General features: G+C 36.4%; 1 protein-coding gene across 1 annotated transcript in view; it reads right to left on the bottom strand.

Annotated features, from left to right (window-relative positions):
* HFM1 (helicase for meiosis 1) overlaps positions 1 to 19,803 on the bottom strand; it is a 165,491-nt gene extending 145,688 nt beyond the window's left edge. Inside the window, exons 1-5 of the mRNA XM_044674840.1 lie at positions 19,733 to 19,803; positions 13,583 to 13,695; positions 6,902 to 7,220; positions 1,373 to 1,638; positions 1,073 to 1,120 (exon numbers count right to left, since the gene is read on the bottom strand). Of these exons, the coding sequence (XP_044530775.1) occupies positions 1,073 to 1,120; positions 1,373 to 1,638; positions 6,902 to 7,220; positions 13,583 to 13,695; positions 19,733 to 19,803 (817 nt within the window). The remainder of the gene's footprint in view (positions 1 to 1,072; positions 1,121 to 1,372; positions 1,639 to 6,901; positions 7,221 to 13,582; positions 13,696 to 19,732) is intronic.
* Positions 19,804 to 27,335: the final 7,532 nt, after the last annotated feature.

Raw genomic sequence — 27,335 nt, 5'->3', positions numbered from 1 at the left:
TGCTGCTTATGTCATTTCTATTTCAATACTATCTCATGAGCCATGTCACACATCTGCCATTTAGTAAATATCTATGGCTCCATATTATCTCTAGGATCAAATATAAACTCATGTTTGGCATAGAAAGCTTGCTACTCAACACTCTGGCTACATCCTATCTTTCCAGCCTTTTTGCCCTTTACTCCTTCATGCACTCTACAATGTCTACTTGTTGTTCCTTATACAAGACATTATATCTCATGACTCACTGCCTTTGCACTGGCTATCTCCCATGCTTGGAAGTGATTCCCTACTCAACTATGCCTTCCAGAATCCAGACTTTTCTTCAAAACTCAGTTCAAATACTTCTTTCTGCATGAGATCTTTCCTAGTCCCCAGCTACTCTGGCACCTATTCTTCCAAGGTTATCCAGTATTTGCTTTGTATGTGATTTTTATGTGCATACACAATACACACATATATTATGCACATTTTGCCTCACCTGTTAGAATTTACATCTATATGCAAGAGTATATATGTAATATGTTCATAAAAGCAAAATAATTGGTGAATATGGCCATTAAGTTGCTCATGATGACAACATTCCTTGAGGGCAGAAACTTTTGTTTTCTTTTGTCTTTATATTCTCAACACTAGCACAATGCCTGCCACATGAGAGATCCTCAATAAATGCTTGCTGACTTACTAAATGCATGGAGTTGGCCTTGGGTCTTGGAAGGCAGTGCCTGCAAAGGATAAGTTCTGGCAGGTTCTACTGTGCTGGAAAGGTGGTGATACAATCCTGGCAACAGAATACATCTGCTTTCTGAAAACTAGCTTAATTAAATATAAAGTATAAAAATGGCCACATGGCACTGAATTCTTTGACCTTACCAACAATATTTTTTAGAGAATCATTCACCCTCATAAAAATGCATCCTTCATCCACAGAACCAGAAATTCATGTCTGGGACCTACTACCTCTGTTTCATAGTTATTTAAAATTTTAAGAAAACAGATACTACAGGAAACAAATTAAACAAAATATTAATTTCATAAAATTTAAATTGCTATTTTCTTCTAAAAAGGATACGGATTTCTGTAACAGACTTCAAGGAACAAAAATCTTTTTCTGCTGTCCCTAAAACAGAAGAAAATCCCCATAGATTTGTTTAAGTAGAAATTAATTTTTCCATGCAATAATAGATCCATAATCATAGAAAGTCTTTCAAATACTTATTCTAATTATACTACCAAGATTAACTAAAATGGGAAAATATAGAAAAATGTGCCACTAGGGTGGTAACTTACTAGAATGACTATATTTATCTGTACTCCTTCGTGCTATTAAACTTAACTTTTTCAAAACTATTACAAAAGGATTTAAAATTACCTTGAGTACCAAAAGATTCTGGAGCATTTGTTAAGTTTTGTGTTTTGAAAATGCCTTCTCCAGTATCAGAAGCAAAGAGGGCATCCCTTGTAGTAAAGAGATTAACATTTGAATATGGTGGCTTCTGCTTACTAACACTCTCTTTCCATAATTCCCCTTTATTCATCTTAGTTTTAAGATTTTCCCCTGGGTCAGTATGAAAATCCAAAGCAGGTCTGTCACTGTAATCTGTATTTCTCTGTGGACAGTTAGATGTTTTAAATAATCTAGAGAAAAACAGAAGATATTTTCATGTACATGTATACAAATTCCAGTTGGGATTTGAAAAAATACATATAATTTGCTAATAGAAACTACATGAATTGAAAGTTATTCCACCAAATAAGTTAATCTTTCTCCTGAAATATAACTGGGAAAATCTGTATCACATTCCCTTTCCTTCACTAATACTCATCTGAGACTACTTCAATTCACTAAAGTTATTTGCAAAATTAACAGCAGAGAAAATATTAGGAATCTTCATCATATAGATTTCTTTTAAAGGTAAGCGTTTTTACTTAGCTGAAAGAACTCAGGCAAGTTACAAGGGTTACTATTTTATTGTCACAGAATGAAATATGTTTATTTCAACAACTGTCTCCTAACACTCTGAGGCCATCTCCTAAATGGAAAACAAAATAAATTAGGAATGTTCCAAAGATGAGAATGCTAACATGCATAATGTATAAGGAACATGAAGGCAGTTATGTGGTACAGTGGATAGAGTGCTTCATCTAGGTTCAAATTTTATCTCAAATGCTTACTGGTTGAATGATTCAAGGCAAACCACTAAACCTCCATCTGCTTCAGTTTCCTCACCTTTAATATGTGGATAATAATAGGAACTACTTTCTAGAGTTGTTAAAAGGTTAAAATGAAATATGTGTAAAGGACTTTATAAACCTTAAAGCACTACGTAAGAGTTCGGAGTTATATTATCATCATGTATATAATGCTTTAAAATTCACAAAGTGCTTTATATTCAATAAAACTCACTGGATCTTTACCTCATTCCTAAGAGGCAGGCATCCCCATTTAACAGATGAAGCAACATGGTCAAGAATGCTAAATTATTTGCCCCTAGTTACAAAGCTAGGAAGTTTTTAGATTCTATCTGCTATTCTGTGCTATCTCTCATTTTTGGAAGGAGAAGTGCCTTTTCCATGGCTTTAACAGCCAGTACACAATCATCTATGCTATTTTCATAGTCAAAAAGTCATTGGGAAACCAAATAAATAATAAGTTAATAAGGGCATTAGTTGGTAAATATGGCCATTAAGTTTTTCCTAACAACACTTAACCATCCTAAAGGACAGGTAGGAATAATAGGTCTTAACTACTTTAAAAAATTCTGTCAAAAATCATATAAACGTGAAGCAGATTATATATATTCATATATATTTAAAATATATTGGTTGGCTAAACTGTCATCTGAAAAAAGATCAAATTGTTCTGTGGAGACCTGACTCCCAAGGGTGATATTTTCCACAGTGGAATTTTTTTGTGGTTAGAAAATATAAAAGCTCAATATGGAGTCTTTGAAATTATCATAGGATCCTGTTTACAATATTGGTGTTGGACAAGGATAATACCAATTCCATGGATTTCCTGTTTATAGCTCAAGATCAATATACCTCAAAGATGTAAAAGCAAAGTAAATGTTGGAATTGGAAATTCTGTGGTTGTTAAAAGGAATAAAAAATTTTTATTTTAGGCTTGATCAAATAAAAAGACTCTCCAATTTTTTAGCCACATTAAAACAACCACAGATGAGCTCTTTAGTTGAGCTTAAGTTCTTCTAAAGTATTTGCCAGTCATGAAGATGTCTTATGTAAAGTCCAAAAAAGGATTTCCTAACGTATAACAAGGTTCTTTCTTTTCTTTCTCTCTTCCTTCCTTCCTTCCTTCCTTTCTCCCTCCTTCCTTCCTACCCTTCCTTCTTTCCCTCCCTCGATCCCTCCCTGCTTCAATCCCCCCTCCTTCCCTCCCTTCCTTCATTACTTCCTTCCTCCCTTCCTCCTTCCCTCCTTTTTCCCTTCCTTCCTTCCTTCTCCTTTCCTTCTGTCTTAGTATGACTTCTAACACAGAAGAATGGCAAAGGCTAGTTAATCAGAGTTGTGACTTGCCCAGGGTTACACAGCTAGGAAGTATCTGAGGCCAGAATTTAAACTGAGTCCTTCTGTCTCTAGGCTTCCATATTAACCACTGTGCTTCCTAGCTACCAGCAAGGTTCTTTAAATGTTCCTATTTGTATGTGATGTATTAACTTCTTGAGCCTCCTTAGTAAACTCCAAAGAAATTTAAAATAGATAGCTCAATCAACCACATCCAAAAACCAAAATGAAAAAAATAACACAGATTGCCTAGATTGTAGCTGGATAGGCATTATGTCAAATTAGTTAAACAATATTTTTTAATTGCTGCAATGAAAAAATTATTCTTTTGTTGAACAGGAGATAATCTAAATTACATCTGAATAATGGCAATGCTATCAATGACTTTCCTAAAACATTCACTGATAAAAACTAATTTTAACATTGACAACTTCTGGTGATGTCCCAAGTAAGAAATTTGGAAGTTCAAGTAATGGCCTGAACAACCTCACAGTGTTAGATGAGGCCAGCTCAAGTCCAAGGGGTTCTGAGGTCCCTGATGTACAGAGAGGCCAGGAAGGACCTAAAGATCCAGCACTCTCCACCTCAAAGATCCAAGGGAGTCTAAACCCCACAAGGTAGAAAGTGCAAGAAATCAGGGAACACAGGGAGAATCAAGTAAAGTCTACTATGCCACCAAAAAGTACAGCAAGAGGAAGAGCTTGGCCATGGCACAAAGTACCAGTTCAGAAACTAAAGCCAGAAAGAAAAGGCTAACCAGTTCAAAGAAGGAGCAAATTACTCTATAACAAATGCAAGCATAGACTCAAGAGTAAAAAGTGGATTTTCCCATAATAATTACATGAATCTCTATGAGAAATGAAGCCAGACATAAAAAAGTAAATAAAGATTCTTGAAGAAAGAATTGGAAGGAGAATGAACAGCTTAAAGAGAAAGTGGTCAGGAAGACCTGATTTCAAATCCTCTTTGGCACTTAATAGTTATGAAACCTTGGATAACTCATTAAACCTTTGCCTTGTTTCTTCCTATTTAAAATGCAGATATTAACAGTATCTGCCTTATATTCTTGTTTAGAGGATAAGATAAAATATTTATGCTAAAAGTTTTGCAAATCTTGAAACATTACATAAAAGTTAGCTTAAATTTTTTAAACCAGTTATATGGTGGTGCAATACAAATATTCTAATGGGGAAGAGGAAAGATATGCACCTTTAAAACTTTAATGTCTTCAAAGGGTATCAACGAAGTTAAGAAAATGATATGTCCTAGAAGATAGACTGGTTCTACTCTGAAGGTTCTAAAAGGGAGAAAGAAGTGAGAATAAAAGAAATACAATAATGTGGAAAGAAGGAAAAAGGACTAGAACTTATTTCTCATAATAAGAATATATGAAGAGTATAGAAACATGAATGGAGCAGTAGCTGGATTACTTGAACCTCAGTCTTTTCTGAAAAAAGGAATGATTAAATACACAAACAAAATTTAGTATAGAAATACATTAAAATCAATGGAGAAACCAACAGGAGGTGGCATAGTTAAGAAGACAGATAATAACTGAGAAGGAATAGCTAAAAGGAAAACAAACTTTCAAATCCTGAAGGGGAGATTAAAAGAGAAAAAATAAATAAAAGCAAAGAACTAGGATCTAAAGGGGATACTCATAAATTGGAGACTAGTGATATATAATGTAATGGAATATTATTGTCCTGTAAGAAAAGAAGAAAGACTATTTCAGAGATTTCTAAGTGTATGACCTGCTGCAGAGTGAAGTTAAAAGTACCAGGAGAACAGTTTATACAAAGACAAAAATGTTGTAAAGAAAAACAACCTTAAAAGACTTAAGAACTTTGATCAATGCAATGACAGACTATGTCTCCAGAGGACTTGTGATGAAGCATGCTACCTACCTCCTGACAGGAAAGTGATAGGCTCAAGGGGCAGGAAAAGACTCATTAGATATGGCCACTATCTAGATTCAATTTGCTTTATTAAGTTTATTTTGTTACAAAGGCTGGTTTTTTCTTTCTAATTTTTCTTTTTAATTGGGAGCAGGGGGTAGAAGTGGGGTTAGCAATAGCGATGCCAAAAGAAGGGAGAATCATTGAAATTTTTTTAAGTGCACATAAAGAGAAAGAAGAAACAAGCCACACAAGCTTGAAAGTAGTATATAAAATTATCATATACTTTACTTTTTTAAAGCAAGCAGCATGAAACAAGATCCACAGTTTATAAACAATCTTATTTGTGTTTTGCTGGGTATGTAGAAATACTCTTTAAAGGGGCTTAAGTTCAGAATTTAAAAATTTAATTTTTTAAATGAGGGAGATTGAATGAGATGATCTCAAAGGCCTCTTCCAGCTTTAAACCTTATTTTTCAGTGGTAGAAAGTCTATCATGCCAATGAAATTATGGATCTAAAAAATTAAAACAGCTAAACCAGGCTGACCTTACTATTTCTGGAGCTACAGGCCATTGGCCATTGTCCAAATAATGTGGTTAAAATGCACTTGACACTGTGACAGTGCAGATATAAGCCCTATGAGGAGCAGCCCCTTTGAAAGGGAAACTAATAACCAAATAGAGATATAGCATTTGTTTTCAAATCCTGACCCTCCATTTTAGGATCAATACCATGTTTTGGTTCCAAGGCAGGAGAGTAGTAAGGGTTAGGTACTGGGAGTTAAGTGACTTGCCCAGGGTCACAAAGCTAGAAAGTGTCTTAGACCAGAGTTGAACCTCCCATTTCTAGGCCTGGGTCTCAATCCACTGAGCCACCTAGCTGCCACAAAGACAGTATTTTTGTTAAGTAAAAGTATTATGGTAGAAAGAGCAGTGAATAAGGACTTGGGAGTCCTCTTTTGGGTACTGACTATCACTAACTTTTTATATTAACTAGCAGAAATCTCATTGCCTCTCTGGGCCTCAGAGGTCTCATGTGTAAAATGAAACAATGAGATGAGGTAATCTCTAATGTGCCTTCTCTAAATTCTAATTCCTAAGAGTTTTATGCATGCACTGGTCTTCGTCCAATCATGACCACAATCCTGGAAAGTAGAAGTACTAAACCAAATGCACAGCACATGGACAGTTCTATTCAACAATCTTTACTTACCACTGAAAACATTTTTACTGCTGCCAGGTAAGTAAATATTAAAAATTATTTTGAATGTTTTAGTTAGAGGATTTTGGTACTTTTTAGCTATAATGGGAAAGATAAACAATACATTATTATTACCCCGGACATAATTTGATCTTCAAATGAACAGTCTCCATAGTGATTCAAAATGACTCTTGACTAAATTATACTTGACTAGGCATGTAAAAGAATCATGCATCTAATGGTGTTCAATTTGATACTTGACTAAAATAAACATACCTTTTCCGGAATGTTAAAGGAACAGTCTCAGTTTCGTCATTTTCTGAGAAATCAATCAATTTTCTATCACTTGAGACAATTCCCTCAGTTGTCTCTTCAGCCCCAGTGTGATTTTGGTATTGATGTACAGAACCATAACTCAGCTTGACAGTACTGGCAGGCAAATAGTCTTTATTTGTCATTCCTACATTTGGCATTATTCCTCTGCTTTTGTTGGAGTAAAAGTCAAACTGGAATGCTTGTGTTGGTGATGTACAAACTGTAGCTTCATTAAGTGTCTTCAAATGTGAGGTAAACATTTCTTTATTCTTTGTGTGCTCTACAAAAAAGGGAAACGTTATCACTAATTTTACTATATTTTCTCCACTAAACCAACTTTTTTCAAATTAACTACATAAGACTTCAACAAGAAAAATCTTTAAATAGTTTAATAATTATACAAGAGGAGCAAAATAAGAAAGGGAATTGCAGGTGTCCTGGTCACCAGCTTCTATTTGTTTCCTTTCTTCCCTATTTGGGAGAAACTCCAAATCTCAGAGGGCTCTATAGCCAGCCTACCCCTTTCCCCAGGTAGTTACACACCAAAATAGATGTTTCTATTAATACAGATATCTATTATACACATACAGGTATCTATTGTACTCACATATACACTTGGATACATACACATTTAGAAATATAATCATGTATAAATTAATAGATGAGTTCTATAGGTTGTTCATCTGGTTGCAGATTTTAGCCTGGATGGTAGATATTCATCATTCACTTGCTTTTTCCTCAGTAGTAGATAGGTAAGCCAACCTCTTAGGTAATTATGGATCTAATTTAGGAGACTCTACAGTGTGACAGAGCATGACGTAATCAGCACAATGCTATCCATGAATAGGAGCATCTGGAGGCCCTCCCTGGCTCTAGAGAATCACTGGATCATTGCATTGGATCTCTGCCACAAATTAACGAGCACCTTTGGCATACATCTCCTCATTCCACCCTTCCCCCCCGAATTTCATTATTAAATTAAAGATTTGCTTCGCTTAAAAAAATTATCCCCAACACAACCAAAAAATCACCCATAAGAATGTAATAAAACTTTTCAAAAGCACATGGAAGAACTAAATTATACTTAAATTTTTAAAAAGTTGTGGTAGTACTCAAAAATCTTTCTCCCCACCATGTACTCTTTGATCCAGTGACACTGGCCTCCCAGCTAATCCTCAAACAAGACATTCCATTTCTGGGCTCTTGGGATTTTCTCTAGTTGTGTTCTTCATGCTGGAATGCTGTTCCTTCTTATCTCTGCCTCCTGGCTTCCCTGGCTTCCTTTAAGTCCCAACAAAAATTTCATTTTCTACAAGAACACTTTCCCCATCTTTCTTAATTCTACTGCCTTCTATCTTTTATTCATTTACTTTTTTTCTTGTGCTTAGCTTGTTTATACATATTTGTCTGCTTGTTTTCTCCTTCATTAGACTGTGAGTTCCTTGAGGGCAGGGGACAGTCTTTTGCCTCTTTCTGCATCCCCAGTGCTTTGCACACACCACTTGGCAAAGAGTAGACACTTAATAAATGTATATTGACTGACTGACTTAGAGAGTTATTAATGGATGTACTGATTCAGAAGCAAATGGGAGGTACATACACTCTCAACCTCAAAGACTGAAAGGAACGTGGCTGGATCCCAATTTCTGGAATTCAGTGTTCTAAAAAACGAGTCCTGGGTAGTATCAACTTTGGAGTTACCTCTCCAGCAACCCCAAGTGAGAAAATCTGAGGGTTGCTAATCTAGTAGAGCACTTTAAGGTTTGCAAAGGTTCTTTAAATGAGCTATTTCATTTGATCCTCATATAACCTGGTGAGGTAGGTGCTATTATGATCTCCACTTTATAGATGAGGAAACTGAGCCAGAGAGAGAAGGTATATGATTTGCCCGAAGTTACATAACTAGCAAATGTCTAAGGAAATGCTTGAACTCAGGTCTTCATGATTCCAAGTCTGGTGCTCTATCTACTGTGTCACATAGAATGGAGGATTCAAGAATCTAGCAATCTATCATGAGGAGAGGTAATTCCTGGGCAGGGCTAGCCTCCTGAAGAGAAGAGGAGGCCACATATAGTCACTTTGGAGCTGAAAATATAGCAAGAGAATGAATCATAAAAGAAGGGAACAAAAGACCTGGCTTTTGCCCTCTGAAATGACCACTGGGTTATTCATATATTATATTTGTGATGGGAATATTACTTTCCTTTCAGGGAAATCCAAGCCTCCAGGGAGGGAAGGAGGCTGGATGACCAAGAATCTGGACTGACCGAACATCAGCAGGATGAGTATCTAACAGCCTCATATGCATTCTTAGAGTAATACCATAAGACTGGATGTCAATATGAACTTCAGAGAAAATGGGCCTCACTGAGAGGCTGGAAGTTTGACTAAGAGCCACAACTGTGTTTTCCTTCCAAATGGGGTCCAAATCATAAGGTTTGCCATAAGACTATATATGAAGCCTTGGAGGAAGAAGGACTCACAGGACTGGGAGTCCTTTATGTGTTGTGTGTATTTTTTGTGGGGTAAAATAAGAGTCACCTTATATCTGATATGTGCATATTACCTTGAGGACTATAGAGAAGCTAAGGATCCTTTTCCCTACAAGCTATATATTCTGAGATTTCCCAAAGGAATCTCAGAGTGGGAAGGAAGAGAACAAAAGTTAGAGTGACATCTGAGGACCATTCCCAAGATTGAATCTGGTCTGTGCAAGCTCAGAATCTGGAATACTGAGTCATACCTTTAGAGAACATAGGAGCAGTTGGTAGTTCAATGAATGGATAGAAAGCCAAGCCTGGAAAAAAGAGGTCCTGAGTTTAAATCTGTTCACAGATACTTCCTAGCTGTGTGACTCTGGGCAAGTCACTTAACCCCAATTGCCCAGCTCTTATCACTCCTGCCTTGGATCTAATACTTGTATTGATCCTAAGACAGAAGGTAAAGGTCTTTTTTTAAAAGAGAGAGAGAGAGAACATACCTATTTACCTACAATAAATATACTCAAAATTCATTCAAAAATATGTTTTCATAAAGAGAAGAACACTAAAAGACGTAAAAGGTATAATGGAGTAGATTATATGTTTGATAAGGTGCACAACCTGATTCTTCTTAAGTCTGTCTTTTGGACCATAAATATAGGGATCTCTGCTTATTCTGAGATTTGTAGTACTGAATTTCTGCAGTTGAGAAGATGGATACTAAGATAAAGGAGAGAGTATTCTCAAAAGTTAAACATGCTCTGATAATATATAAATGTTGTTTATAAAAGACATAATCCTTAAGAAACTCTAGGTACTTATATTCTAGACTCCTATGAGATGCTTATCTTTCTCTGCAGGGGGTCTTTAGTGAGATGTAGTTCCACCCATTTAATTTCCTGTCATAATGATTTTGTAAAAAATCATGGAAAAGTTTAGGTTTTCACTAATCAATCAGGAAACCTGAAATAGTAAAATCCGCTCCTTCATCTAAAAAAATATCACCTATTCTGCACAGATGTTCCCTATACCATAAACACTATATGTAAGCAGTCTGGAGATTTAACTACACGTCACATTAGGAACAGATCTGAATAGGAGATATTATCTGGATAATTCATGCCAAAGGCCAATGACTTAACTTGTGTTACTCTTATACCTAGAGCTGGAAGAGAGGTTAAGGACTATCAAAGTCAACTCTGTCATTTCACGTCTGGAGAGGTGAAATGACTTCCCCCAAGTCACACATGTCATAAGTAAGACAGCCAGGATCTGAACCCAAGTCCTTTTCAATAGGACACTGTACTCTCTCTACATTTAATCAAAATGAGGATATAAGATCAAAACAACATTTAGGAAAAGTATTCAGTTATTTAAAGATTATCTGTTAGGTGTATGCTAACATTTTATTTTAACTTAATTTTTAAAATTATAATTATTTCAACAAATATTATTAGGTGTATGCTATGTATTCAAAGTTTATTAAGTATTGAGAGAGACAAAAATATAGGAGAGGTACAGCCCTGTCTTGAAGGACATAATAGATTATTACATTACTACTCCTTAAGAAAAGTGACTTCTCTCCATATAACTTACAATGCGAAATTGTCTGTTTTACTTTCATAACACAACCTGGGTCAACTGGTCAGTATTTGTACAATATATCTTCAGACAAAAACAACAAAAAACAAATCTTCAGACAACAACAACAAAATTTGATCTTAAATGATTTAAATATGTACTAATTATATAATTTCTATGTACTTTAAAGTTACTCAAAAGAAAACTCATAACATCAGATATGATAGCATAAAATTTCATCTGACTTGAACTCTCTCATTAACTAAGGACTAAGAGAAAGAAGTTTAACAATAACTCCAGAGAAAATAAAGACACTGACAATAGGATCTTTTGCTGGAACTCTATAATGTAGCCAGTCCCTTTTCTGCTGTAGTAAATCCATCAGACTAAACGTAAATTGAATCTTTTTTTGCTTGTGGAGGCTCTTGCAGAGACATGCATTCTCATTGTACAGCATGGTAGATATAAAAGTAAAAGGCATAGGAAATTGGACTGACTCTAGAGTGATATGAAGTCATATTCTGGAACTTGCCTTTTAAAATGGGCCCCAGATATGGTTTTTATTTATTTGTGATTTGTTTATTTCTCCTGAAAATTGAGGGCAGAAAGATCCAAACACACTCAATTCAGGGTCCCAACTCCCTGCATTCTGGTTAACAAAAAGTTTTTATGCAGTTTCTTAACTTGTTCTAATGTTTGCTGATCATGTTATTCCTATAACTCTATAATAAGGAACAAGAATGCCTAATAACAAAGTAAGCCAGATTCTTATGTATGACCATACCCTTAAAATGTCCTTTACTTTAGGAGACACTACAAGTATCAATAGAAACAACATATAGTTGTGAAAATATAACTGATGTTTCACAAAACCATAAAAATTTAGAGACTACAAATAATGCCAGTGAGCTGCAGAGAGGCAAAGTGATTTGGCCGGAACCATACAAGATAACAATCAAGGTGGAAATCTAAGTTGGGGCAAGCTATCTAGATTTGCAAGTGAACTGGATTTAAGTAAGCAAGAGTTGCACAAAGTCATGAGCCTCACTCTCTTCCAGAACCATCAAAGTTCAGGGGCAAGATAGGAGTCAGGACAACAGGCAATGGCCTGGGATGCAAGAACGACCTTGGTGTCCTCAATGTCTGCCCAAGCTCTAAGCTCTCCTCAGCACCTGCTTTAGCCAACTTCATGCTCAGTGGAAAAAACTGTTCTCATCTACTCATTCCACTGGCAAAAGTCTTCACATGCTCATTAAAGCCTGTCAGTTACCCTCAACTTGGTTTAGCCCATCTGTTAAGAGTTTTACTGGGGAATGGCCGGCCAACATGCATGCTATAGCATCTTAGAGTTTGTTGACTTATTAACTGATTATATATATATCTGAAACTCATGTTATAGGAGAAAGAATCCTCAACTTAGAGATCAGAGAGATCTTCATTCAGAACTGCAGTTAGGTTTTTAATATTGGTTTTTTGTACATAAGGCAAGTGGCATACACATAAACATACTGCAGTTAGCCAGTTTTTTGTTTTTTTTTATAACCTCATTGTCTGTCTTAAAAGCAGTACTAAGCAGTTCCAAGGCAGAAGAGAGGTAAGGGCTAAGCAATAGGGGATAAGTGACTTGTCCAGGGTCACACAGTGAGGCAGTGTCTAAGGCCACATTTGAATTCAGGACCTTCCCTCTCCAGACCAGGTTCTCTATCCACTGAGCCACCTAGTTGCCCCTCACGTAGCCAGTTTTAAGGAAATTCATACTAACTTCAAATGCAGTAGAAAGAAAAACAATTTGATTTCAAATGGCTCTGCCTTCTGAAGGAAATTTTTAATGGTAAAAGGAAGAGTTTGGACTGGTTGAATTCCAATTTAAGTCTTTTTAAGCTCTAAAATTCTATGTTTCCTTACCTTGAAGCATGATTCTACTCTTTATAATTACAGAATTATAGAAATTTTTTATCTTTTTATGAGACTGTTGGCCTCATCAGTGACTTATATGATGCTTAATTCTTGGTCAAGAATATATCCATCAATTTTAACACTTATCCTAAGGAAAAATTTAACTCACATTATAGCAATCTACTTTGTGTAATGTAATTTCCAGAACCTTTTTGGGTTGAAAATTGAGTACTCTTTGCAATCTCTTAGTACATATTGGCCCCTAGGGCTAGGCTAATGGAAGAATAAAGGTTTCCTTTCCATTGCACTGTGTCAAAAAGAATTGTCTGGCTGTGGCAGAGGTTTAAATGGCTTAAAACCTAGTGGAAAACAATTAAGGATCGATATTAAGAAAAATCATTCAAAGAAGATGTGTGCCAAATGTTATATTTGTGTAAGATATGTACAGACTATATAAGTATATATTAAATATAACGACATCATATTCTTTTTACTTTTTACTTTACCTCATACAAAGCAGATTTTTACAAAACTTTGCTTAATGGAGATCTTTGGTTTTAAAGAAAACCATTGGATGTTCTAATATAATTCATTTTTTTCAAACATGATAGTTTTTTCTTTCGATAGGTAGATTTATAGCTTTATTAAAAGTTTTCTTTCACCTTAAAAATATGTGAATTTTTACCTAATGGTTTGAATCTTTCTAATTCTTCTTGTAACACCTGAGTATCTGGAATTTCAGAAATCAATGGAGCAGGTGGAAGAAACCAACATGACGGTTTTTTATCATTAGTATACCTAGAAATAATACAAAATAAAACATCAAAATATAACACTTGTGTTGTTATAATATTGTTATTTAAATAAATTGTTATAATAAAAATAATAGTATTATAATAATTTCACCAGGCACACAACCAGAAATAATATTAAACATAGTTTACTTATTATTTATCAAAATAACATTATGAAATAAACCTTTCTTCTTTAAACTGATCTCTCTCCTCTTTTATTGCCATACCATCTTGATAATCACATATCTGTATTATTATAATATAATGTAATATGTATGTGTGTGTCTATATATTTACACACACACACACACACACGCACATGCCTTATTTCAGCAACATCATTCTTCCAGTCACCTAGGTTCAAAATTATGGAGTCATCTTCAGCTCTTCACCCTCTCTAAGTCCACTCCCACTCCCATATCAAAACAGCTGCTACTTCTTGTTGTTTCTACTTCCACATCATCTCCCATATATGTGTTGTCCGCTCTCCACTCACACAGCTATGATCCCTGATGAGGCCCTTATTGCATCTCAAATGGACTATTGAAATAGTGTCTTAGTCAACTTCTTGTCTTTTCCCTCTCCAATCTGTACTCCACATATCAGCCAAAGTGCATGCCTGGCTATGTCACGCTTCTGTTCCCAATTGCTTCCAGGATCAAATATAGTCCTCTCTTAGCTATTTAAAGTCCTTCACAAACTGTCTACAGTCTGCTTCTCCAGATTTGCCACATATTAAATTAAACCTCTCCATGCTTTCTACAGTTCAGACAAACCTGGCCTACTTAGCTCTCTCTCATATGGGACATTCCACTTCTCATATCCATGTGCAAGAGAGAAGTAAATGATTTACTCAATTTCATTTCAATCGAAGACCATTAGCTTGTCCTAGCATCACCTCGTGGGCCAGTAATAGCTGGCAATAGAGTCTGCATAGAGAGACAAGTAAAAATGGATGCAGACTCACAATGAGTAAGAATATTTTAAGCACCTCATGAAGGTGAGAAAGAGGTTCCCAGCAGCCTGGAGTTGCCAGGTACACCTCTACCTCGTGCGTTCTTTAAAACTAAGCCTAATGGGGGCAGCTGGGTAGCTCAGTGTAGTGAGAGTCAGGCCTAGAGACGGGAGGTCCTAGGTTCAAACCCGGCCTCAGCCACTTCCCAGCTGTGTGACCCTGGGCAAGTCACTTGACCCCCATTTCCCACCCTTACCACTCTTCCACCTAGGAGACAATACACCGAAAGTACAAGGGTTAAAAAAAAAAAAAACAAAAAACTAAGCCTAATAACTGTGGGAGAGTCACCAACTTTGGTGGGGGATGTTTTGTATTAATTATTCTTACTATAAAACTCCCTTTCCAAAGCTAATTAAGGTTGACTGACAAAGGTCTCAACTGATAATCATGGGGGTAAACACACCAGTGGAAGCTCAAGCTGATGGCATCTGAGTATCATCTCAGACCCCTCAGGGTTATCACTCAAGCCCCAAGAGGAGAGTGTTGCCAATACTGAGGACCCAATTTGTCTATGAGAAAAGGCATCAGATTAACAGACAAGGAGTAATACAGTTTACATGGACTACATGCGTTTTTGTATATACTGCCTCTTGGAATGCTTTACTTCCTCATCTTTGCCAGTGAGAATCTCTAGCCTTCTTTCTTGATTCCAGCCTTCCCAAAATGGCCTTGTATTTACTTTGCAAGTATTTTATCTTTATGTTATGAGGGCAGCATGGCAAAGTGGACAAAAAAATGATCTGATAACATGAAAAGAAATGTTTGAGTCCTTCCTCTAACACAGATTGGCTATGTGATCTCAGGCACGCCATTTAGCTCCTCACTGTTCTGTTTAGGAACTTTCTAATTTCATTGTTCAGATTTTTGTAAAGAAGGTATTACTTTTTATTGACAGAGAAAGCTTCCTCAGAAGGACTACAGGTTCAGTCCAAAAAATGTATTTAGTACCTGATCCATGTGTATAGTTTCCCACATTAAAATGATAAGAGCTTAAACACAGGAACTATTTCATGTTTTGTCTTTGAATCTCCATAACCTAGCACAGTATCTTGCACATAGAACACACATAACAATGCTCTTCAACTGAATAAAAATGGAATAATAGCTCACATTTGTAGCATGATTTAAGTTTATAAATTTCTTGCTTCAAATTAACTCTGTGAAATATGTGGTATGAATATTATTTCATTTTACACATAAGAAAAAAAGAATCTGAAAATTTAAGTGATTTTTCTACAGTCACATAGTGAGTGAATGTCTCAGATGAGATTTGAACCAGGAAAAGGGCTCTAAGACCAGTACATCATCCATTATGCTATCCTGCTTGTTTAACAAATAATAAAAATATCGGGAGGAACAAACAATTCCATTTTTGAGTTTCTAATGGGCAAAAAAGGGGGAAATGAGGGACAATGTAGCATGCATTCTAAATCTAGGGAGAATAGATTCCAACGCATTCTGACAAAACACAGATAGATTCCCATTACCCTAAATCCTACAAGGGAAATCAACTCAAGAAGAATGAGGTGCTCTTTAAGAACAAAAGCCTGAAGATATAAAAACAACTGATTACACAGAAGAAGACAAGGGAAAACTGTATATAGTACTATGATTGCACAAAAAGCTAAATGAAAATTTCAAATTTTTAAAAGACAGTTATATAACATGGCACCAAGGGCAATCAACAGAGAATGAATACAAAATAAGCGCACAATTCTTTAAGAATTTCAAGAATTCTAAAGACCCGAATGAGCTAATACTTAAGATAAATGTTAAGGATCACAAAGAGGACTTTTAAAACTGTATTTAGAGCAAGAAGAAAATGGAGGGTTGGGGGAGGGTAGAATCACTGTTTAGGGAGGTTGAGACTGTGGTAACAGATGATAGAAAAGAAATGAATTAATCTGTTGAGAAGAATGATCTTGAACCTGAAATACAGGAAGAGAAAAGTGAGATAATAATGTGTCAAGGAAATTATTAAGGGGACTTTGATCACAAGGATAGAATCTAAACTCTGGAGTCAGCAGGAAAGCCAGCAATTTAGGTAGGGGACAATGAGGCAGGAGACAGTCTGAATGCCTCCTTGACTGCACAGGTGAAGGAGGAAAGGTGACAGTTGGTTCATGAGGGAAGACATGTGAGAGTCAGTGGGCAGAGAGAAAGTTAGATAAACTGAGGCCCAAATGGATTAAGCTCTCTCTACTTCTGGTTTGGGACTGAAGACTGCTGGCACTACTGCCTTAGAGTATAGGCCAAAACCCAGCTAAATGGAGGCTACGTATTAATTCTTTCTTTAGGAATGATCTATTTCCTTGCTCTTCTTTCATCCCCTCCTTTCCAGTAATAAACCATTAAAATCTACAGCTAGATTCCCCATTTTTAATCTTAAAAATAATAAGAAAACAACTAGTTATGCCCTCAATGAGTTCAGGTCAGTAGACAAGAATGAAAAGGATGGACAATAAAAGAATCCTAAATAGAATTCCACACTTGGTTTTGTTCTCAATACTGTTATTACTTCAATGAAGACACAGATGGTATGTCAGTCAGTCAGTAATTATTTATTAAGTACCTACTACGTGCCAGAAACTATGCTGAGGATACAAAAAGAGGCAAAGGACAGTTCTTGCACCCAAAGAGCTCACAATCTGATGGAGGCGACAACAAGCATAGATAAATGTACAAACAATAGGATAAAACAGGAAATGATTAAAAAGGGGAAGGCATTAGAATTAAGAAGGGGTTCAAAAAGGCTTCTTGTTTAAATACTTTAAACACAAAGAGCCAAGAGATTCCTCTGATACATAAAAGAGGAAGGAGAAGAAAAAGGGCCTTGATACTATAATGCAGTGATTCCCAAAGTGGGTGCCACTGCCCCCTGGTGGGTGCTGGAGCGATCCAGGAAGTGGTGATGGTCACAGGTGCATTTCGGGGTGGTGAATAACTGTAAGGGGGTGGTGATAGTATATGACAGGGGGCGCTAAGTAATATTTTTTTCTGAAAAAGGGGTGGTAGGCCAAAAAAGTTTGGGAACCACTGTTATAACAGATAAAGATCCATTAGAACAATGATGCCAAATACAGATAGAAATGGAGGGCACATGTTGACTTAGAAAAATACAAATGAACAATATTGTTGTATTGCATTTTGATTTATTTTGTTAAATATTGCCCAAATACACTTTAATCTGGTTTAAAACAGGCCACACTCAGGGGTTTTACTATTTTCTTGTAAACCGCAGGCTTCAAATTTGATGCCTCTAAGCTATGGAAACTATGACTGTTGAAATACCCTCCTGGCTCTGCACTGGCATACTGGCATTGCATGCTGACATCTAATGTCAGGGCAGTGGAGATGTTTAGGATGATGCTAGATGCCTACCCTATATTGACAACTTAGGCTAATGGCTGTAGTCAAAGAATGCCAGGCCCTGGTGGATGGCAGGAAAGTAGGTGGAGCTATTTTTCCTCAAACAAACTATAGCACCTGGTTTCCCTATATATTTCATCGTCTTAGTGAGTGGCTCCAAATCTTTGCCCAGCACATTAAGCTGGAATCCACAATCAGTGTGTTGTTCTTTTGTAAAATTTGAATGTTTCTCCTTTTTTTCTTATCCCCAAGTTAAAACCTTAATTCAGGCTTTTATCATCTTACACCTGGTTTATTAGAAGAGTTTCATAACTGACTTGTGAGCCTACAGTTTCTCTTCAGCCTAATATATTTTACACATTCATCAGATATATATATATTTTAAACCCTTGTACTTCGGTGTATTGTCTCATAGGTGGAAGAGTGGTAAGGGTGGGCAATGGGGGTCAAGTGACTTGCCCAGGGTCACACAGCTGGGAAGTGGCTGAGGCCGGGTTTGAACCTAGGACCTCCTGTCTCTAGGCCTGACTCTCACTCCACTGAGCTACCCAGCTGCCCCCGCATCAGATATATTTTGATCTTTGTCATTGTTACTCCCCAATTCAAAAGCGCTCCTCCCCTGGTCCTCTATGACATAAAATAAGAAATCTAACGTTGCCTTGGCATCATAGCCATCTATATCTCCAACCTACCTTTCCAAACCTTATCATTTACTCTACCACTACACTAACCTTGAAGTACCAAATAGCCTGCCTTAGCTACTTGCCCATAAATATGCTTTGCACAGTCTCACCTTTGCTCATGTTCTTCCTCATTTCGAAATGCTAAATTTCTTTCACTTTACTTATCTTAAACTTTCCATTCTGTAGGGTCAAAGAAATTCCCTCTACTGCTCTCTGCTCGTGCCACTCTAAGAACTTTTTCCTCTGAACTCCTATATCATTTGTTTGACTGCAGTATTCCTTTGACACTTATAGTAACATACCTTGTATTATTTTGTTATCTTTTTATATGCATATATCTTGTCTCTCCAACTAAATAGTAAGCTCCTTTAGACCAGTTATATTTAGAAATCTTTCTTTGCCCCTCAATGCCCTTCCCATAGCAACTGATCATAGATTTGACTGAATGGATGAATGAATAAAGTAGCATGTTCATAGCCTTGATTAAAAGTAATTATAATAAAAGAATACAGGCAAGATTGCTTACCACTAGGTAAATCCATGTATGTTAAAATACAGACAGAACAGAATGCTTTAGACTACCTCCTCTCTATTCTTCATTCCCACTTTCTTTATTCCTCTATCTCAGTTCCTATTTCTGTGCTATTATGTCAGTCTTACACATCATCATTCCTGTCAACTAGTCACACTATCCCTGCTGAATCCAGGACATATCAATCCAGGAGGTGACCTCTTTAACCCTTCCTCCTTGACTCAAAAGGGATGGGAACAAGAATCCAGACACACGAGCAACCCAGACAAGATCTCACTGTGTTTTTAGTTCCAATCAGTTAAAGATGCTAAGCATTTACCAATTCTCCACTTGTAATCTGTGCATTTACCAAATATTTGATTACTGACCAAGAAAATCATAAAACAAAAAGTCTTTAACCAGCAAAACCTGAAAAATACTGTTTTCTATATGGCATACTTACTCTTCAGTTTGATCTGGTCTTACAAAAAACAAACTATTCAGCGAAAAAGGGCAATCATCTGAGTTAAACATTGTTGAAAATGATCTGGTCCTCAATCTATAAAAAAGAAATCACAATTAATTTTGACAAAGATTTAGAAAAATATTTCCAACTAAGTTTGAGTCAGTATGGTATGACTGATAAAGGGTCAGCCTTGGAATCAGAAAAACTTAGGTTCAAGATATGTCTCATAGTATGACCCTAGGCAAGTCACTTAACAATTCGGTCACCCAAGCAAGTCTTTATGACTATAAATACATGCCATTAAGTTCCCTATCCCAAGGAAACAACAGAATAACAAAACTTTGCAAATAACAGACACATCAATAAATATCTTTTTTTCTAGATCAACTCCTACCTGAGATAGAATCTACAATATGCAGACAAATGATTATCCAGTTTTTGCTTTACTGAAGCTCTTGAAAAGAGGGGATCCAGTGCCTCCAAGACAACCCATTTTACTTTTAGAGAGTTTTAACTGTTAGAAAACTTTTTATTGAAAATCTAAGTTTGCCTCTTTGCCACACATTGCTTCTGATTCTTTTACTGGAAGTCAACAGAATAAGTCTAATCTATCTTCCATGTGTTAGCCATTCCTTCAAGCAACTTTCATAATACATAAAGGTAACACCTTTCAGTATTCTGATTATTGTCTACTGAATGTTTTCCAGCTTATTGATATCCTCAAAATATGGTGCTCCAAATTAGGTATACTGGGCAGTTAGGTGGCATTGGCCCTGAAGTCAGGAGGACCTGAGGTCAAATCCAGCCTCAGACATTTAGCAGCTATGTGACCCTGGGCAAGTCACCTAACCTCTGTCTGTTTCTATAACTATAACAAAGGAATAATAATAATATCTTTTTCACAAGGTTTTTGTGATGATCAAATGAGATGTTTGTAAAAGTGCTTATCACAGTGTCTTGCACATAGTAGACATGCTTACTCTGGTCCTCATCTTGCAAAGTATCCATCATTTCCAGTCCTGAAACCAATTATTCCTTGTTCCTATGAATCTGATCCAGAATAAAATTTTCACTAACTGGTTACTTAATCTTTTCAAAGATAAAATTGCCATCAACTTTTAACTCATATAAAAGTATTAGCTGTTCTGTTTTTGGCAGAAAAAGCACCATAAGATGATTAGATAATTTAAATACTCCATTACTGTTATTATGCTACTGTGCCAGGCTTGTGATCTGTCTCCCTAAATCCTCATTTATTTCCTCTTTATCTCTGAATAATCTGCAATGGACTCTGATGTACCCTAAGCAATGGCAAAATCACTTCTGTTGCACTTTCTATCTTTACCCAGATGTGTTCCTTGAAGCTTCCCTCTTTGCTTCCAGGATTTCCTCATTTAAGTATGTTATAGCATCATATGCTAGTCTCATTTAATCAAGTATTAGTTAATAAGTATGAGGTGAAATTTGCCTGCTTTGTGAGATCCTTGATATGAGCCAAACCTGACTCAGTAATTCTGGTTCAGAATTGGAGCATTATTAGACATGTGTAGTCCCTCTGATATCTGTATGAATTTAATATAAATTTTCTTTTTTAAAAGGAAAGTTTTGAAAATCCAATTTGATCTTAACTCCACCCTTTGATTGTGTTAAGAACAAGATGTGTATGTGTATTATGGGAAGATGCCAGATGCCTCCTGGCTCCCTGGCCTCTGGGAAGATACTTGCCTCTTGCATGAGGAAGACTGGCTTCTGACCCAGACTAAGGTCAAGTCTGTTCAACCAGGGAGATGCAGAAAAAGTGACATCACTGGGGTTATAAGTTATAGAATAAGGAAGTTTGTAGGCTCTTTCCTAGGAAGAAGCTACTGGCCTGAGGAACAGAGATGCAAGGTGAGCAATGAACTCAAGTTAGCTAGGCGACTGGCCATGTAATGAGGTGCCTTTTCTCTCTCCAACATGCTTTCAATGTCTTATAAATAATTTTAAATTAATATACAGACTCAAGAGAATTTTAATCCTAATATATCCAACAACACTGAAGATATTTCATTAGCAATAGCATGGAAAGAAGAGTCAACAAGATAAGCTGAATGTAGCTTATCTGCCTCTATATTTTTCATGGTCACTGGCAGGTCTGTGACTGACCCAAGGTGATTGATCAAGGTGTATTTCTTTCCTGAGATGTACTTTTGTATTTCAGTAACCAGAAAGCTACAACAATTGGTCCCCTGGGCCAATGGTATCTTGAAACAGGTCTACTACCGTTTAAGGAAAAACTAGCCCAGTCAGAGTGGGTAGATGTTGCTCCTAAGACAGACCTCTAGTTTATCTTCCTTGTTAGCAACAAGCAAGCATGTCATAAGCCGTCATACCATGCCCAGGCACTGTGCAAGATTTTAGGGAGAGAAGAACAAAAAGAAAAGAAAAAAAATTGCCTATACTTTATGGCTTATAAACGCATTTGAGGCCATGGGTTACAAATGGCTGTTTTCCTGAATTTTTTCTTCTATCCTTAGCTGCTGTTCTTCTATTTAAGAGACTCTCCATGGTGTTTAGGTAATTGAATATTCATTAGCAGTTTTCTCCCTCCCACAACTTTCCATGTTTAAAATCTTTTTAATTAGATTTGCAAGATTCTAGACAAAAAATTCTTATAAGTCTTTGTTAGCCATATCTCCTATCTATTCAGAAGTCTATTATTCCTATATTTTAAGCAATGGTCCAAAAATTCCAATGCTATTCTTTTTAACAAATTATCTTCTTATTCAATTTCAAAATCCACTTTTCTTTCTGGAGTCCTTGCCTTTGATTGGTAGCAATAACCTAATGGCATTCAGTTTCTCTCCCAAAGTTTATAATCTTTGGGGATGTTTTAGGTTCCTTCTAGCTATACCATTTACACCCAAATAAATCATGAAATAAGAAGAGTAGTTATTCATTCTAAACCATCTTGGGAGATTTTCTAGTATGTCTTAAATAATGCTCCAGGAAGACAACAGACCTTTCTATTTCAAGTAGAAAAATCATTAATTGGACAAGTTGTGGGAATAGAGGCAGAAATTCACCTGAACTCTTTCAAATTCCCCTCCAAAAAACTTTGAAATAATGCCTCAAATTGAATCCTGGAGCAGTTGGGTCAACAAGCAGTCAGGATGAAACAATTTTCCTGCACAAGAAAACTTAAGAGGTCAGCAGAAAAGGTCTGTCTCGGGGAATTCTGGGAAGATGGCGGCTTAGAACAAATCCTAAAATCTCCACACCCTTACACACCAAGATAGAAAACAATGTGCTTCGAGAACAAAGAAGAACAAATCTAACAAGGGACAGAGCAGGGGGAACCCAACTGCTACACACATAAAGAGGTACGCCAAGAAAAAGGCTTCAATTCTTGAACTGTCGGGTCTAGAAGGGGAATCCCAGGATGCCTCCCCCCACGTGCTGTGTGGAGTCTCCAGTGGCCCCTAAAATCTCAGGGCGGGCAGGCTCACTGGCTTGGAGAGAAGGCCTTCCTGGCACTGGACTTGGAGAGTTGAACACAGGCACTGGAGAGGTGACTGGAGGAGAAAACCAGAGAAACACAGCAAAAATACCCAGAAGAAGGTGGCTTAGTGAGAGCCAAACCTCAGACCATAGACCACTGGGTTCCTCACACAAGACAGAGAACAAAGGGCTTCAAGAGGAAAGAAAACCAGATCAAACACAAGGACAGCTCAGGGGGACCCTAGTGCCGGACAGCTCAACTCAGCTGAAAACACTCCTTCTTGTCCCCCCACTTTTTTTTGTTTCTTGGATTGTTTTTTTTTTCTCCTCTGCAGGTTTTAGCATTAGGGCAGATTAAGAAGTAAAGACTAATCCAATCAATACAAGCTAAATACCAACAATTGGAAAGACAAGAAGTCTTCAGAGGGCAGAAAAAGCAACTACAAACCTCCATTGCCAGCTGGGGGAAAATCTTTCATCAAAGCTCATTAAATCCATGTGCTCAAACTAGCAGAACAAAAAAGGGGGAAAATATGAGTAAACAACAGAAAAAGAGAAAAGAAATGACAACTGACAGCTTCTTTCAAGGAAGTAAAAAAAAGAACAAATGAAAAAAGGAAAAGAAGAAGAGGAAGAAGTTCCAAATAACTCAAGAACTTCAGGAACTCAAAAAGCAATCAAGAGAGGTAAGAGAGGATGAAGATAATTTGAAAAAGGAAATACACTAAAACAAGAAAATAAAGTCTTAAAAGCCATAATTGGCCAGCTTGAAAATGAAGCAAAGAAGGTAAAAGATGATCTACAAAGAAAATCAGACCAGAAAGAGAAGGATAACCAAAAAGCCAGGGATGAAATTCAGTCTTTAAAAAACAGAACTCAACAACAAGAAGCAAATGACTTCACAAGGCAGCAAGAATATATAAAACAAAATTTTAAAAATGAAAAATGTGAAGAGAATATGAAATACTTCATTGATTCAACCAAAGATCTGGAGAACAGAGCTAGAAGAGACAATTTAAGAATTATTAGTTTACCAGAACATAATGATAAAAGAAAAAGTTTAGACATCATCCTAAAAGAAATTATCAGAGACAACTACCTTGACATTCTCAAACAAGAGGGAAAAGTGGATATTGAAAGAATCCACAGATCACCTCCTACATTTAATCCACAACTGACAACTTCCAGGAATATTATAGCCAAATTCAAAAACTACCAGACCAAGGAAAAAATATTACAAGCTGCTAAGAAGAAGTCATTCAGATACCAGGGAACCACAGGATCTAGCTGCATGTACACTGAAGGATCGGAAAGCATGGACTATAATATTCCAGAAAGCAAGAGAACTGGGTCTACACCCAAGAATCAACTATCCAGCAAAACTGATTATATTTTTGCAGGGGAAAGTATGGTCATTCAATAAAATTGAAGACTTCCAAGCATTCATAAACAAATGAAAATAAATAAAAAAAGACGGACATAAACAGTTTGCTGCCCAAACCCAGACAAAATGGAGTAAATTTATATTCCATAAAGAAGCATGTGGGGTAAACAGGGGAGAAGACCAATACACTGGAAGGGTAAAGAAGTTGGAGAGAGGAAATACTTAATTCTTAAGTGCATTGAAATTAACTTAAAGAGGAAAGAACAATCAGATCCATTGGGGCAGAGAATTGATTCGTGCCCTATAGAGAAGTAGAAGGGTAACAAAAAGACTAGTGGGATGGGAAGCAACAATAGGGAGGGAGAGGGCAGGGTGTAGCTGAAAAAGACCCTAAATAACAATAAGAGGGGAATAAGAAGGGAGGGGGGAGAAAGGGAAGTACAATAAGGGAGGGGATTAAGGGAACTGAATAAAAACAAAACACTGGTATAGAAGGAAATAGTGAAAGAAGAAAGGACAGGACAAGGAGAGAAAATCAAAATGTCTGGGAATACACAGTTGATAATTATAACTCTTAATGTGAAAGGGATGAACTCACTCATAAAACAGAAGCAAATAGCAGAGATTAGAAACCGAAATCCTACCATATGTTGCCTACAAGAAACACACATGAGACAGGCAGACATATATAGAGTAAAAATGAAAGGATAGAGCAAAATCTGTTGGGCTTCAAATGAGAAAAAGAAGGCAGAGGTTGCCATCATGATCTCTGACAGAGCCAAAGTAAAAATAGATATGGTTAAAAGAGATAGGGAAGGTAACTACATCCTAATAAAAGGCAGTACAAACAATGAAGAAATATCAGTACTCAACATGTATGCACCAAATGGTATAGCTTCCAAATTTCTAAAGGAAAAGCTAGTGGAGCTCAAGGATGAAATAGAGAGCAAAACTATACTAGTGGGGGACCTCAACCTTCCCCTATCAGATCTAGGTAAATCAAACCAAAAAATAAATAAGAAAGAGATAAGAGAAGTGAATGAAACCTAGAAAAATTCGAGTTACTAGATATATGGAGAAAAATAAATAGGGACAAAAAAGAATACACCTTCTTTTCAGCAGCACGTGGAACATTCACAAAGATAGACCTGTAATAAGGTATAAAAACATGGCAAACAAATGCAAAAAAGCAGAAATAATAAATGCAACCTTATCAGATCATAATGCAATAAAAATAGTTTTTAGTAAGAATACATGGAGAGGCAAACCAAAAACTAATTGGAAATTAAATTATATGATTCTCCAAAATAAGTTAAAGAACAAATCATAGAAAGAATAATTTCATTGAAGATAATGGTGAGACTTCCTACCCAAACCTATGGGATGCAGCCAAAGCAGTTCTAAGGGAGAAAATTGGGCAGAGATTAATGAATTGGGCATATAACTTAAAAAACTAGAAAATGAACAAATTAAAAATCCTCAGATGAAAACTAAATTAGAAATACTAAAAATCAAAGGAAAAATTAATAAAATCAAAAGTAAAACAACTATTGAATTAATAAATAAGACTAGAAGCTGGTATTTTGAAAAAAACTTATAAAACAGACAAAGTACTGGTCTACCAAGCAAGAGTTAGAGAAAATTACAAAATGTAAAATAAATAATTTTGATTACATTAAATTAAAAAGGTTTTGTACAAACAAAAATAATGCAGCCAAAATCAGAAGGGAAACAACAAACTGTGAAAAAATCTTTATAACAAAAAGCTCCTAACAGAGGTCTAATTACTCAAATATACAAGAAGCTAAATCAATTGTATAAAAAAATCAAGCCATTCTCCAATTGATACATGGGCAAAGGACATAAATAGGCAATTCTCAGATAAAGAAATCAAAACAATCAATAAGCACATGAGAAAGTATTCTAAATCTCTAATAATTAGAGAAATGCAAATCAAAACAACTCTGAGGTACCACCTCACACCTAGCAGATTGGCTAAAATGATAGCAGAGGAGAGTAATGAATGTTGGAGGGGATGCGGCAAAATTGGGACAGTAATGCATTGCTGGTGGAGTTGTGAATTGATCCAACTATTCTGGTTGGCAATTTGGAACTATGCTCAAAGAGCTATAAAAGATTGCCTGTCCTTACCCAGCCATACCATTGCTGGGTTTGTACCCCAAAGAGATCATAGATAAACAGATTTGGACAAAAATATTTATAGCTGAGCTTTTTGTGGTAGCAAAAAACTGGAAAATGAGGGTATGCCCTTCAATTGGGGAATGGCTGAACAAATTGTGGTATATGCTGGTGATGGAATACTATTGTGCTCAAAGGAATAATAAACTGAAGGAATTCCACATGAACTGGAAAGACCTCCAGGAATTGATGCAGAGTGAAAGGAGCAGAGCCAAAAGAACACTGTATACAGAGACAGATACACTGTGGTAAAATAGAATGTAATGGACTTCTGTACTAGCAGCAATGCAATGACCCAGGACAATTCTGAGGGATTTATGGAAAAGAATGCTACCCACATTCAGAGGAAGAATTACAGGAAAGGAAACACAGAAGAAAAACAACTGCTTGAATACATGGGTTGATGCAGACATCGTTGGGGATGTAGATTCAAACAACCACACCAATGCAACTATCAATAATATGGAAATAGGTCTTGATAGATGACACATGTTAAAACCAGGGGAAATGTGCATCGACCGGGGGGGGGGGGTAAGG

Source organism: Gracilinanus agilis, chromosome 4 (assembly GCF_016433145.1).
Source record: "Gracilinanus agilis isolate LMUSP501 chromosome 4, AgileGrace, whole genome shotgun sequence".
Lineage (NCBI taxonomy): Eukaryota > Metazoa > Chordata > Mammalia > Didelphimorphia > Didelphidae > Gracilinanus > Gracilinanus agilis.
Note: the sequence above shows the minus strand (reverse complement) of the source record. Positions and strands in the feature narration are given on the sequence as shown.